Source organism: Cannabis sativa, chromosome 3 (genome assembly GCF_029168945.1).
Source record: "Cannabis sativa cultivar Pink pepper isolate KNU-18-1 chromosome 3, ASM2916894v1, whole genome shotgun sequence".
In the NCBI taxonomy this organism is placed as follows: domain Eukaryota; kingdom Viridiplantae; phylum Streptophyta; class Magnoliopsida; order Rosales; family Cannabaceae; genus Cannabis; species Cannabis sativa.
This window is the reverse complement of record NC_083603.1, coordinates 49,871,783-49,887,028: the sequence shown is the minus strand read 5'-3', so window position 1 is coordinate 49,887,028 and position 15,246 is coordinate 49,871,783. Positions and strand designations below refer to the sequence as shown.

Here is a 15,246-nt window from a genome sequence, read left to right as displayed (position 1 = left end):
CTCTCGTTGGTTCTCTGTTTTGGGTGAACGAAAATAGAGTTTAAAACCTAATTTCTATCGTGTTTAAACCCAAGCAAACTATCGCATTGAACCGAAGTGGAGCGATTCCCATTCCACCAAAATAGGGGTTCGGTTTGTGTGTTCCGTTTATGCGTATACGTAAGTTTGTATATAAGTTAATAATAATAATAATAATAATAATAATAATAATAATAATAATAATAATACGTATAATAATAATAATAATAATAATAATAATAATAATAATAATATTAATATGTTAATAATAATAATAATAATTATAATAATAATAATAATAATAATATACCCATATAACAATATCCAGACATATGTATCTATTAGGCATTATGCACATGCCAATAAAATCAAATATTATATCATCATAAAAATAATCCCATACATATTTAAATCCATAAATATGTAACATAAAAAAAAAAAAAAATACTCTCAGCTAAATAAAATTACAAAAATACCCTTTCGGGGTTAGCGGATATTACAATTATCCCCCTCTAAAAGAAAATTTCGTCCCGAAATTTTACTCAAATAATTCTGGATATTGTTCTCGCATATCAGATTCAAGCTCCCAAGTAGCTTCCTCAACCACACTGTTTCTCCATAGGACTTTCACCAGGGTAATTGTCTTATTTCTCAAAATCCTATCCTTTTGATCAAGAATCTTCACCGGACGTTCATTGTAGGACAAATCTTCTTGCAAACCCAGTGTTTCATAGCTCAAAACATGCGATGGGTCTGACACATATTTCCGGAGTTGAGATACATGAAATACATTATGCACCCCAGATAATGATGGCGGTAAAGCTATTCTATAAGCTACACTGCCCACTCTATCCAATATCTGAAATGGACCAACATATCTAGGACTTAGTTTCCCTCTCTTACCAAATCTCTTCACTGAGAGTCCTTTTCGTGGTGTCACTCGAAGAAACACATGATCACCCACTTCGAACTCAATGTCCCTCCGCTTCAGGTCTGCATAAGATTTACATGCTTCCGAGCCGTGATCATTCTATCCACGATCTTACGAATAGCTTCGTTGGTGTCTTGAAGCGCATGCGGCCCTAGGAGTTTGTTCTCTCCCAACTCATCCCAATGCGGTGGAGACACTGCATTTTCTTCCATACAACATCTCATAGGGTGCTACCCCGATAGTAGGGATAGCCGTTGTTGTAAGAAAATTCAATCAAAGGCGAGATATTTGCTCCATGATCCTTGGAAATCTATCACACATGCCCTCAACATATCTTCCAAGATGCTGATTTGTTCTCTCGGTCGACCATACATCTCTGGATGATATGCGATCTTGAACTTCAATCGAGTTCCCATTGCTCTCTGTAAGCTTTCCCAAAAAGACGAAGTGAACCGAGCATCTCGATCACAAACAATAGAATACGGTGCCCCATGTAATCTCACAATCTCATTCACATAAAGTTCAACAAAATGGTCCATGGAGTAAGTCATGCGTCGGTAGAAAATGGGCAGATTTTGTATACCTATCGACGACTACCCAAATGGCGTCATGTTGCTTTGTAGTCTTAGGTAATCCAGTCACAAAATCCATGGAAATCTCTTCCCACTTCCATTCAGGGAGCTTCAGTGGTTGTAACAATCCCGCTGGTCTTTGATGCTCTGCTTTAACTTGTTGACATGTTAAGCATTTGGCCACAAATTCAACTACATCCTTTTTCATACCAGGCCACCAATACAATGCTTTTAGGTCATGGTACATTTTAGTGGTCCCGGGATGAACTGAATAAGGTGTAGTATGAGCTTCTACCAATATCCCCTTCTTGAGCTCATCATTATCGGGCACATAAATTCGTCCCTTGAACCGAATTAATCCCGTGTCTGATATTTCATAATCTTTGGCGTTACTATTCAAAATTTCTTGCTTTAGTTCACTGAGCTTTTGATCTGTCGTCTGCCCCTCCTTAATTCTTTCTAACAAAGTGGATTGAAGTGTGACCTTTGCAAGTTGTCCTGTAATAAACTCTATACCAGCTCGTTCCATGTCTTCCACTAATTCCCTTGATACTCCTTGTAAAGTAGAAACTAGTCCGGGACCTCTACGGCTGAGTGCATCCGCTACCACATTGGCTTTACCGGGATGGTACATTATCTCGCAGTCGTAGTCTTTGACTAGCTCCAACCATCTCCTCTGCCTCATGTTTAACTCCCTCTGGGTGAAAAAGTACTTTAAACTCTTATGATCGGTGTAGATTTCACATTTCACTCCATAGAGATAATGACGCCAGATTTTTAGTGCAAAAACCACTGCGGCTAACTCTAGGTCATGTGTCGGGTATCTCTGTTCGTATTCTTTTAATTGCCTTGAAGCGTAAGCAATTACCTTCCCTTCTTGCATTAGAACACAACCCAACCCTTGTTTAGATGCATCACAATATACCGCAAATTGTCCCTCTTCTGTTGGTAAACTGAGGATTGGTGCTGAGATAAGTCTATTCTTCAACTCTTGGAAGCTTTGCTCACACTTGTCTGACCAGGAAAATTTTAGATTCTTCCTAGTTAATTCTGTTAAGGGTGTGGCTATCTTTGAGAACCCCTCAACAAACCTTCTATAATAGCCTGCTAAACCCAAAAAGCTTCGAACCTGCGAGGCGGTCTTTGGTCTAGGCCATTCTTTCATCGCAGCCACCTTAGCAGGATCTACTTTTATTCCCCCGTTAGTGACAATGTGGCCCAAAAATGCAACCTCGGACAACCAGAACTCACATTTTTTGTACTTGGCATACAATTGATGTTCTCTCAGTCGCTGTAAGGTCAAGCGTAAGTGCTCCTCATGTTCCTCCTCTGTCTTAGAATAAATCAGAATATCATCTATGAATACAATGACAAACTGATCCAGATATTCCTTGAAGACTCGGTTCATGAGGTCCATAAAAGCTGCTGGGGCATTTGTAAGTCCAAATGACATCACCATGAACTCGTAATGTCCGTATCTCGTTCTGAAGGCTGTCTTCGGTATGTCTTCATTTTTGATTCTTAGCTGATGGTATCCTGAACGAAGATCAATCTTAGAAAATACATTTTTCCCTTGAAGCTGGTCAAACAAGTCGTCAATCCTCGGTAATGGGTACCGATTCTTTATAGTCACCTTGTTCAGTTCTCGGTAATCTATGCACATTCTCATAGTACCGTCTTTCTTTTTAACAAATAGAACTGGTGCGCCCCACGGAGAGTAGCTAGGTACGATAAACCCTAACTTAAGCAATTCTTCCAACCGTATTTTGAGTTCTTTCAATTCGGATGGTGCCATCCTATATGGTGCGCGGGAAGCGGTGTCGTTCGGGCACTAATTCTATCACAAATTCGATTTCTCCGTGTGGTGGTAACCGGGTAACGCCTGCGGAAATACATCAAGAAACTCAGCAAACTACCCGTGTTTCCTCCGGCTTTCTTTCAATTTTCTTGGTGTCATCAACCACATTAACTAGATACCCTAAGCACCCACGCTGCAATAGTTGCCCAGCCTTCATTGCCGAAATAATAGGAGTGCGGGGTTTCTTTCCTACCCCCCTGAACTCGAAAGTCTCTCCATCTTCTGGTGTGAAAACAACTTTCTTTTGCTTGCAGTCAATTGATGCTCCATATTTGGTAAGAAAATCCATGCCCAAGATTACATCAAAATCAAATAAATCTAATACAATCGAGTCTACAAATAATTCTCTACCATCTATCCTGACAGGGATACCCCTCAGCCAACTTCTAGAGATTACAACCTCCCCAGATGGTAACATGGTCCCAAACCCCACAGTAAATAATTCACTCGGTGCATTTATATGATTTACAATTGTGCTAGCAATAAAGGAATGAGTTGCACCAGAATCAAACAAAACTTTACAAGTGGTGTTGGCCATAGGAATCTGACCTGATACAACCGAAGGACTGGCCTCGGCCTTCGCTTGAGTGATGGCAAAAACTGCGGTGGAACATACTTGTCATCTTTCTTGGGTTCTGCTCTGTTCCCGGTCTTGTCCCCACGGTGGGCAATTGCGTTTGATGTGTCCTTCTTTTCCACATTTGTAGCATGCTTTTGCGCGACACTCGCCGAGATGACGTTTGGTACATTTAGGGCATTCAGGAGTGTTTCGCCCACTTTCGCCGCCATTAAATCGTTGGTCGTTATCACTTTTGTACCTCTTGTCTTGACTTGGCTGCCGGACCGGTCTGTCCCCGTTTCTTGTGGTCATTAGAATTGGCTCCACCTTTCTTAGATTCTCTCCCGCGGCATTTTCCTTCCAAATTTTGTTTTCACTCCGCTCGGTAGTAAGAGCCATTTCGACAACTTGAGCATAAGCTGAATTGACCCCTTGACACAATTTCCACATCTCGAGCAACCATTGGTTTCGGACCCTCCACAAATCGATGTGCTCGCACTCTATCGATAGGTACCGGATACGGAGCGAATTTTGCCAATCTATCAAATTTTTGTGCATACTCGGTCACGGTAAGACTCCACTTGGACTAACCCGATAAATTCATCGACCTTTCTTGCTAGAGCTGAGTTATAATACTTCTCATTAAAGACCCTTTTAAAATCGTCCCGATTCATGGTATCTACATCCTTGGTTTGTTCCACCACCTCCCACCAGATACGAGCATCTTTCCTCAGCATGTAAGATGCACACTTCACTCGGTCATTCCCATCCACCCTTAGCATCTGCAAAATGCTTTCTATACGACTTATCCACTCCTCAGCCACTACCGGGTCTATGCCTCCCTCAAACTCAGGTGGGTGTTGTTTTCGAAATCTCTCTGCTAACAACTCATGTCTAGCCTACGTAGCGGGATATACCACTGCGTTGGTGGGTCTCTATTTTCGCATCCCGCCTTATTTGGACCGGCGGCTCGGTTGACGTCTCGAGTGACGAAGTTCTTCATCCTGCCTATGAATGATTCCTTCCAGTGCGGCAATGCGCTCTTCCCATCCCTGTGGTGCTTGAGGTGGTTCATTGATCCCTCCATCATCTCGGCCTTGGCCCTGGCCTCGACCTCGACCTCGACCCACTCTAACTGACCTTCTAGGAGGCATTTCTAAACTCCTGAACCAAACAAACCAATACACATCAAGATCATTTTGATCATCAATTTTACATGAAAATAATGTTACCCTCTCGCATGCAGAAATTTAAGGCAACTTAATTATAAGTAATAACCACTTACAGTACAGTGAGTCGAGCTCGTCTCATGGCGGTGAACTTTACATGTTAGGGCTAACCACATTCTTTAGGACCGTATTGCTGCGGTACCATATTGTAACACCCCGATTTCCCGAGATGTCACATAGGATAGTCCGTATAAAACAATTTAATAAGATAAAGACAATCAAATACTGCTTTATTGAAAAATATCCAAGCATGAGATCTCATTGTTTAAAACAAAATACTTTTAGTACTGTAAACTTAAATAAGAACTAGTTAAGTCAAAATAATAGTTCCAAAATGTTTAGCGATTAAAAACATTAAAAAGCAAAATACGTGCCGGCCCACAACATGCGGTCCACGCCTCGAGCTCTTCATTCTCACTGCTTAGCCTTACCCTTACCTGCACACAGAGTACCCGTGAGCTAACGCCCAGTAAGAAGAGCTATGTAGGACATAACCCTCCTAACTAGTTACTTGACATAATTTGCTCTTTTATATTAATCAACAGTAATTCACATTCCATAAATATATCCACAACGCATGTTGTTCTCACATGCACACATCAAGTCTCATACCGCACATTATACTCACATACGATAATCAACTATTCTCTCATGTTGATCAGACATGAGGTAACCTACCCTGCCTTGTGTTATTCTCACACTTGGCATCCAACGAGGCAATTAATTACCATAAGTTGTACTCACCCATGATAATGTTATAACATGCAAGTGTTATGCTCACACAAGCAGCAAGACCCTAATATTATTCTCATGCTAATGATGCTCACAAAATATAAGGAAATCACAACACTATCAAATTAAATAACTAACCAACCCAAGTTGTATGCATAACATACACCCTGTGTACAGATGTCCACTTTCTTCTTACCTCGATTCTTAAGACCACACTTGCTACCTCGAGCACCTCAACGAATTTCCTTGTTGAGAACAAGATCCTAGACATTCATTAACACAGCAATACACTCAAAATACATTCAAGTATGAATCTCTAAACTCATACAGAAACTTACGTAAAAATACGTAACACATAGGTCCATTTCACTTGCATGACACACCATACATAAGCATTTATTATTTTGATTCACACAAACATATTGCATGGACTCAAACAAACATTCTTAACGTAAAACATGAATTCATACAACACATTTTTACGTAAAATTTACTAAAATACTATTTATTCTTACTAAACTCCAAATAAATAGTTAATTAATCACCAATAATTATAATAAATACCTACAGCAACTAATAAATCATAAAACCTATTCCTTTTGATATCATAGGCAGTAAATGGTATTTCAAAAATACATTTTACTATTTTAACAACACTTATCTATTTTTCATATTTAACTTAAGCATTAATTAAGTAAATTCATGAAAAATATCAAAATTGATTAAAAACCAAATCTAACTCTTCCAATACACTTTATAATCTGTAATAAGTCATAATTAATTTTCTTTGAATTTTCTAAGCAACCTAGGTATTTTTCATAATTAAAATAAGAAATAACATCAATAATTCATGAAAAATACATAATCGCCTGAAAATTCAATCTACCAATTTTATAACCGTTTATATATCATAGTCCATCATATAAAATAAATCTAGATTTTTCTGAGCACCCTAAGTATTTTTCATAATTAATTTAATAAATAACACAAATAATTCATGAAAAATACAAAATTAACCGAAATTCGAATCTACCAATTTTGCAATAGTTTATATCTCATAACTAATCATATAAAATATATTTAGATTTTTCTGAGTAATCTAAGTATTTTTCATAATTAATCTATGAATTATACTAAATAATTCACAATAATTCCAAATAAATTCAGAAAATTATGAAACTTCACCAAGCACCTTAGAATAAAATAAGGAATCAAAATATACAAAAATATCTAAGAAAAACACCTCAGAAACGGTCAGAACGCGGTCGTCGGCGTTCTCGTCGGTTTCGTCGCCGGTAAAGTGTAACTTTGTCTCCGATGGCTCTTGAAGCGTCCTTTCGATTGGGGAAGCTCTCCACAATGCTCAGGACCTCAAAACGATCAAGAAAAATGGTCCGAGAAGGCAGATCGGGGTTGTCTTCTTCGTTGGCGGTGTACCGCCTTTAATGGAGTCAAAATTTTGGATTTTCGTTTTGGACGTTAAAGCTTCGTTTTCTTACGTCAAAAACAATCCTTAGGGTCCCATGCACTCAAATATAACCTCCCTTGACCCAAGAACAAGCTTAAACACGTTCGAATCCGAGTCCGTAACTAAGCCGCACCTTTGAAGCTTCAAAAATGGAGAATCTCAAAACGACGACTTCCGCCCCTTATACCACGTTAAAAAGCTTCCTTAGGTCGTATATAAGTGATCCCAAACCCCCACGTTCACCCAGGTTTCACTCCGCTTGAAGAAACGAAAGTTTTCGGTACCGTATACGCCGTATACGTGCTCTCTCTCTCTCTCTCGTTGGTTCTCTGTTTTGGGTGAACGAAAATAGAGTTTAAAACCTAATTTCTATCGTGTTTAAACCCAAGCAAACTATCGCATTGAACCGAAGTGGAGCGATTCCCATTCCACCAAAATAGGGGTTCGGTTTGTGTGTTCCGTTTATGCGTATACGTAAGTTTGTATATAAGTTAATAATAATAATAATAATAATAATAATAATAATAATAATAATAATAATAATAATACGTATAATAATAATAATAATAATAATAATAATAATAATAATATTAATATGTTAATAATAATAATAATAATTATAATAATAATAATAATAATAATATACCCATATAACAATATCCAGACATATGTATCTATTAGGCATTATGCACATGCCAATAAAATCAAATATTATATCATCATAAAAATAATCCCATACATATTTAAATCCATAAATATGTAACATAAAAAAAAAAAAAAATACTCTCAGCTAAATAAAATTACAAAAATACCCTTTCGGGGTTAGCGGATATTACAAACTTGAACCCCAGACCTGACTTGAACTCCAAAATCGGACATTGGACCTGACCTAGACCATAAATCCCAGATTGAACCCGAATTTAGCCCCAAATCCGATCTGAGACTCGAACCTAGACTCGGCTCCAGCCCCAATCCCAAACTTGGACCCGAACCCAAATTCGGTCCCAGTTCCCACCTCAGACTTGGACCCAGACTATAAAGACCGCTTAGCTTTAATTTGGAAATTAGCAGATAATCAGGATTTAATTATGAGAATTATTTATTTATTTTTAATTATTAAATTATGATGATTTATTTGAATTCATAATGCATTTTTATGTCACATATAGAAATTTCATAATTTTGCTTATTTTGGTGCCCGGCAACATTGGAACGCGGTGTATGGCTTTTAGAATCACATCTTAGTATTTTTTAGTATAGCGGGACAATAGTTAGACATTTGGAATGTCGGGAATAGACGGGATTTTAGAGTTTCCCAAAATACCCTAAGTTCCCCTTTTATGGTTTTTAGTGTGGGAGGGGCAAAATGGTCATTTTGCCTCATTTAGCCTTTTGTTTTTTGTGAAATTATTAAGTTAAATTAAATCAGTTTTTTTTTAGTTATATTGGCTGAAATGGTTTAATAAAACAAGGTTAATTTATTCATTTTTCAAAAAAAAAAAATAGAAAAAATTAGAATAGTTGGAAATCCTCTCTTTCATTCTCTCTCTCTCTCACGAAATCCCTAAGCAGCTAGAGTTCTGGAAATTTTGTCTTCAATCTTGCCATTTACAGCAGTTCTTAGTGATTTCAAGCAAGGGTAAGCTTCTAGACAACCTTCCTTTAGTTTTCTTGAAATTCATGTTTTGAAATTATGCTTGTTTTGAGAGTTTGAGTTCTTTACTTGCTGTTGATGTTTGATTTAGGTTTCTACAGTTAAGTTATGTTAGAATATGTTGATTTAGGCTTGAATTGTTAGTTGTTTGAAGCTTTAGTCAAGCTTTGAGTTTTAGAACTCAAGCTTGAAGCTTTAATGGTGAATTTTGATTCTAAGCTTTGATTGTTGTTCTGTTGCTTGGAAAATGTCTATTGGGGTCTAATATGCAGGTCTGGAAAGTTTGGTTGAGTTTGGAAACGTTTTAGTTGGGGGTTTGATTGTTGTTGGTTTTCTGGGTAAAGCCAGGCTAGGTTTACACTGTAAAACCGGTTACCCGGATTTTGCAGCAGGGGGTGAACACCAGTTTTTTTCAGCTGGTCGTTTTGTGTTAATTTCAGGTTTTCAGGCAGATTATTCCCTGCTAGTTTGGGATATTTTTGGTATTAGGTTACAGTAGGTTAAGTTTAGTTTTAAAACCTTTGTCCCGGTTGTGATTTAGCGTATCACTTATATGTTTTGGAATCGATGTGATTTAGGAGCCTATAATTCGCTGATCGGTTGTTTCACTCAGGTTGACCGGCACACCTGAATTTGGAATTAAGGTAAGATTAGTATAATATCATGCATATGTTATTACATGTTTAGCGTACATGTGATATTGCCTGTTAGATTACATTGATAGCAATAATAGTATACATAGAGTTGTACTGATTATTGATAAATGTATGTTGGCTAGAATACTGATCGATGTTGTCACATCAATATGGCTAGAGTATGACTAGCATATTGAGTATAGGCTGACATTATGGTTGATAGTATTGTCTTATGAACGTTCTAAACTCAATACCGTGTGGGACACGGGGATTAGGGTTATGATCGGGTGTATGGGCGCCAGGTTATAACCCGAAATATTAGTATGTTTTATGTTATGCTTTTCTTACTAAGTCTGTCGACTCACAGTGCTATGTTTATGTGTAGGTAAGGGCCAAGCCAAAGCTGAGGAATCGTGAGAATGAGCAGATGGAGGTTGTACATGTCGGGTCGGTTAGGCTTGGAGCGTACGATTCTCGGGGCATCAGGGCTTTCGTTAATTAGTCGCTGGGCGACAAAATTTTGATTATATGTATAGCAAACTTTTATATCATATCATCCGAGAATATGTGGCAAGAGGGGATGTACTGGTTGAGAAAGTGGACACAGAAGACAACTTAGTTGATCCATTCACCAAAGTCTTGGCAGTGACTGCATTTGAAAAGCACCGTCAGAATTTAGGATTAATTGATATGTACTGATTAGTTTTATATTAGTGCAAGTGGGAGTTTGTTGGGTTTTATGCCCTAAATAAAACTCCATTTCAATGTAATCCATTTTATTCAATATCAATAAAGAAACAGAAGTATTTTTCATTCATTTGTATGTTTTGGTTCATCTTATCAATTGCTTGTCTATTTGATTTATAAATTCATCCAAACCCTTTTCACATACTTGATCCTGTTTGTTGTGTTGTCAACACAGTGGAAAGTAAACATGACTATGTGAATAAAGATTCCTAGATTTATCAAAACATTGGGGTTTTACTGATATGATAATCTACAACAGAGTTTACTTGCATTTGAAGAAATGTTATGTTCTTTTTAGAGCATTGGTTAAAGTAAAGCTTGAGTTGGATGCATGGAGTATGCATCGGAAGGGACCGATATTGAACTTTGACATAGATTAATTAAACTTACCGTATTATCTATTCAAGTCAATATCGCCTAGTTGATCCTAGATCAAATGGTCTTAATCCTGATATGATTAGGTTCAATCTCAAGAGTGTTATTCGTGTTCTTTGATTTGTTAGTTAAGCCTACTTTTGGATCAGGGTGATACGTACATTTTGGGAACACGGTAGTGCAATTGAGTGGGAGCGCTAACATAAATATGAAATCTATAGCTTCTATCTGGCAAATAGAAAGTAAAGGATGATTTCCTTTGAGCTTGACCAAACGAAAATAAATGGTGGAGTACTCATTTCACTTAGTTGAAATATCATTTATACGGGGTTAAGTGTTTTAAGGATAAAATACATTGTAGGGTGTTACGGCAATCTAATCCCTTTACAATGTAGATCATCTGTATAGAGGATCATTGATCAAATTAGGATTATAACAATGGATAACTAATGACGTGTCTATATGGTGGAACATATAGAGTGTTCTATATACTGAGAGTGCAATTCTAAGTTCTATGCGTGGATTCAACGAAGAATTAATAAGTCAGTGAATTTAGGATGTAAATTTTTGATCTGCTTATTGGAAGCTCGGATATATAGACCCATGGTCCCCCCACTAGTTGAGACAATATTACTTGTAAGACTCATTTAATTGGTTTTGATTAATCAATTATAATTCTCAAATTAGACTATGTCTATTTGTGAATTTTTCACTAAGCAAGGGCGAAATTGTAAAGAAAGAGTTTTTAGGGGCATATTTGTTAATTAAGATACTTTGTCTGGTCTAATTAATAAATATGATAAATGATAATATTATTTAATAATTATTTATAATTATTAAATAGTTGAAATTGACATTTAAGTGGTTGAATTTGAAAATTGGCGTTTTTGAGAAAATGAGATACATAAATGATAAAACAGCAAAATTGCAAAAGTGAGGCCCAAATCCACTAGCCATGGCCGGCCACCTTTGTAGGCTTTATCATTTAATATTTTCATTATTTTAATGCCAAATAATTCAAATCTAACCCTATGTGGCATGCTATAAATAGATAGTGATGGCTTAAGAAAAAAGTGACTTTTGCATCTTGTTTCCTTCAGAGAAAAACCTGAGCCTTTCACTCTAACCTAGCCGCCACTCTCCTTTCTTCTTCTTCATTGAATATTTCGAACCCTCTTAGTGATAGAGTAGTGCCCACACACATCAAGTAGTACCTCAATCATAGTGAGGAAGATCGTGAAGAAAGACATTCATCAAGAAGGACATTCGGGCTCAGATCTTGATAATACTCTGCGACAGAAAGAATACAAGGGTTAGAGATCTGAGTGGAAGAAGACATATTATTCCGCTGCACCCAATGTAAGGTTTCTCATACTTTATATGTGTTTATTTATAATCGTTTTAGAAGTTCATATTTAGGGTGTTAATCAACATACTTGTGAGTAGATCTAAGATCCTGGTAAAATAATTTCCAACAGGAGCATGCATATTCCACCTGCTAAACAACATCAAAACAAACTTTGGAGTGCATGGAGATGATCTGACAACAAACTTCGTAAAAGCAGAAAAGAAATACAAGCTGACCTCATTTGAGCACTACATGACAGAATTAGATATAATTGACAAAAGAATAAGGTCATACCTGGAAAAAATTGGACATGATGTTTGGACCAGGAGCCATTGCCCTATAAGAAGGTACACTATGATGACTTCAAACATATCAGAATCAATAAATTTAGCGATCCTAGCTACAAGATCATTACCTATTACAACAATGATCGAGTGCTTTAGAAGCCTTATGCAAAAATGAGTGTGGGACAATGGCAGTGAAGCACATGGAATATTTACCGAAGTATCATAAAAAATTGAAGCACTACTTAGAGAAAATTTGGTTTAGACAATGAGATACCAGGTAATAAACTAAAACATTAAGAGATCAATAATTAAAAACCTGTTTCTTGATAATTTTCCAAAACTAGTTTCTAACACATTATTTATTTTACAATAAATCAACAGGTCATAGCAATCACAACAAACGTATACCAAGTAAAAGTCTAAGAAAAAGGCAATTTTACAATCAACCTACTGGACAAAGCATGCAACTGCAGAAGGTTCCAACAAGATGAGATACCATGTGCACATGCAATAGTTGTATTTGCAAAAAGGGGATGGAGGCCTTATGACTATGTTGCCGACTACTACAAAACTGCAACAATAAAGGCAACATATGAAAGAACTGTACATCTTCTACCAAATGAAAGAGAATGGGATATACCTGAGAGTCTGGAGCAGATAGTGTTGCCACCAAAATCAAGAAAACCAGCAGGGAGGCCTAGAAAGAAAAGAATAAGATCAAAATGAGAACCAAAAGTTGTCATGAAATGTACAAGGTGTGGAAAAGTTGGACACAATCGTAGAACGTACAATAATCCACAACTTTACAAATTTTTGAAACAGAATAAAAGAAATAAGGAGTCAAAGAAGAAGCATTGATCAACTAAAAAATAAATAAATACAGATTGACAGTTTATGAAAATTGGTTTCTCAGCATCGATTAAATTTGATAACTCTAGTACTTTTTCAATAAGATACTTACAATATCATTTTTACATTTATGAACTATGATCTGGTTAAATAAACTTTGCTTTAAAGATTTTTTCATAATTTCATTTATTTTAGTAATTAAATTCAATTCCGTTAGTTTTATGAAAATAAAGATACATGAAAAACATTTAATCTTACATAATAAGAAACCAATTATTGATAAAACAAGAAGAAAATAAAATTCAAAACTAATTTACCTAGAAATATTAATAAATACATTGACCATATCATCACAAATTGTTATTTTTAGGGGTGAGCATAAAATCCGAAAAATCGAAAAAACTATTCAAACCGACCTACTGAACACCGTTGGAACCGAAACAGACGAAACTGAAAAATCGAAAAACCCGCTAACGGTTTAAACCGCCATTGAACAGTTGGTTTTTTTTAATAATAAACCGACCGAAAAAACCGAAACCGACCGTTATACATATATATATATTAATTTATTAAGTTTTTTTTTTCATGTATTATAATTACTAATAATATATAAAAATAATATAATATTTTTTTATTAATATTAAAGTTAAAAGAATAAGATAATTAGTTTTTGAACAATTATTTTATATGTTTGTAGTTGTAAAATGTAAAATAATGTATTTATTGAATAAATTGGATTTTTTTTTTTAAAAAAAAAAAAAGTTCAGTTTGGACGGTTTAAACCGACCAAACCGAGGTTCAAAACGGTCGGTTTTAAGATATGTTCTGGATTGGTCGGTCGGTTTTCGGATTGCACCAATCCAAACCGAAAACTGAATTTTGGATTTTTATATAGAAAAAAATTGACCAAACCGACCGATATTACTTACAAAATAAAATGAACTCAGTTAACTACACATTCAAAGTAACTATAAAAAAATAGTACAATGGAAAGAACTAGTTTTTTTTTTTAAAAAAAAAAAACTAGCAAACAAATAAAAACTTATAATATAAAGTGACATTCATTAAACATCCAGTCTTTACAAAAAGAGATAACCACTTAAACTTAATAACCAGTCTTTACAGAAGATAACAACTAAAAAACTTATAACCTTGTCTTTAAGTACCAAATACAAAATAAAACAAAAAAAAAACTAGTTTTCTATTAACATAGGAACATAAATCCAACAAAAATGAAATTATTATAAACATCTAATCACTCATATATAATCATTTGCTTTTGCCCTTTCCTTTTGCAATATCCTTTACTTTAACCTTTGCCTTATCTCGTGCCTTATCATTTGTATTATCCTTTAATTTTTGCCCCATTTTTAACACTTCATCACTTGTTATATAACCACCAATTTATTTCCTTCTAGCATGAATAAACAAACTGACAACAAGATCATCTCGATATCTTGCCACCATATCTGCCATCTTAGATGAAATGTCAGCAATTCTTTTATGAATAAATAAGTCAGCAAACTTAATGACAAACACTCCACAGTCACTGTATGAAACAAAACAATAAATTAATAGGGAATATGAAGTCCATGGACCGGTTTCTATACAAAACAATACCATAACTGACACATATTAAAAATAGAGCAAACAATAAAACTGGTTTTTATAAAAAAAAAAAAAAAAAAAATATTAAGATCAAAACAGGACAAATTACTTATTGACCTGACTTGAAAGCCCTTCAATAAACTTGTAATTCAATGATTCTCTTTTTCTAATTGAATATGGACCTTCAACCAAATTAAGATCATCTCTAGAAGAATAAACATCAAGATACTCCAAATAAAATGACAACATAGTAGAATAAGCTTTGACATGATCCAATAAACGTTTCTTATTGACAGCACAAAACATGGTGTTATATATGTTCAATATCCTCTCCTTGATATCAAAATGAACCAATATCGAATATTTTTGCTTTTGA

At 35.6% G+C, this 15,246-nt stretch overlaps 1 protein-coding gene across 1 annotated transcript; it reads right to left on the bottom strand.

Moving 5' to 3' along the window:
• Positions 1-286: 286 nt before the first annotated feature.
• Positions 287-1,161, bottom strand: LOC133036143 (uncharacterized). The gene is made up of 2 exons (XM_061112638.1): positions 1,065-1,161; positions 287-1,011 (listed from the first exon to the last, which is right to left on the bottom strand). Exons 1-2 carry the CDS (start codon positions 1,159-1,161, stop codon positions 557-559), a joined length of 552 nt encoding a protein of 183 aa, XP_060968621.1. The 3' UTR covers positions 287-556.
• Between the last annotated feature and the right edge of the window lie 14,085 nt (positions 1,162-15,246).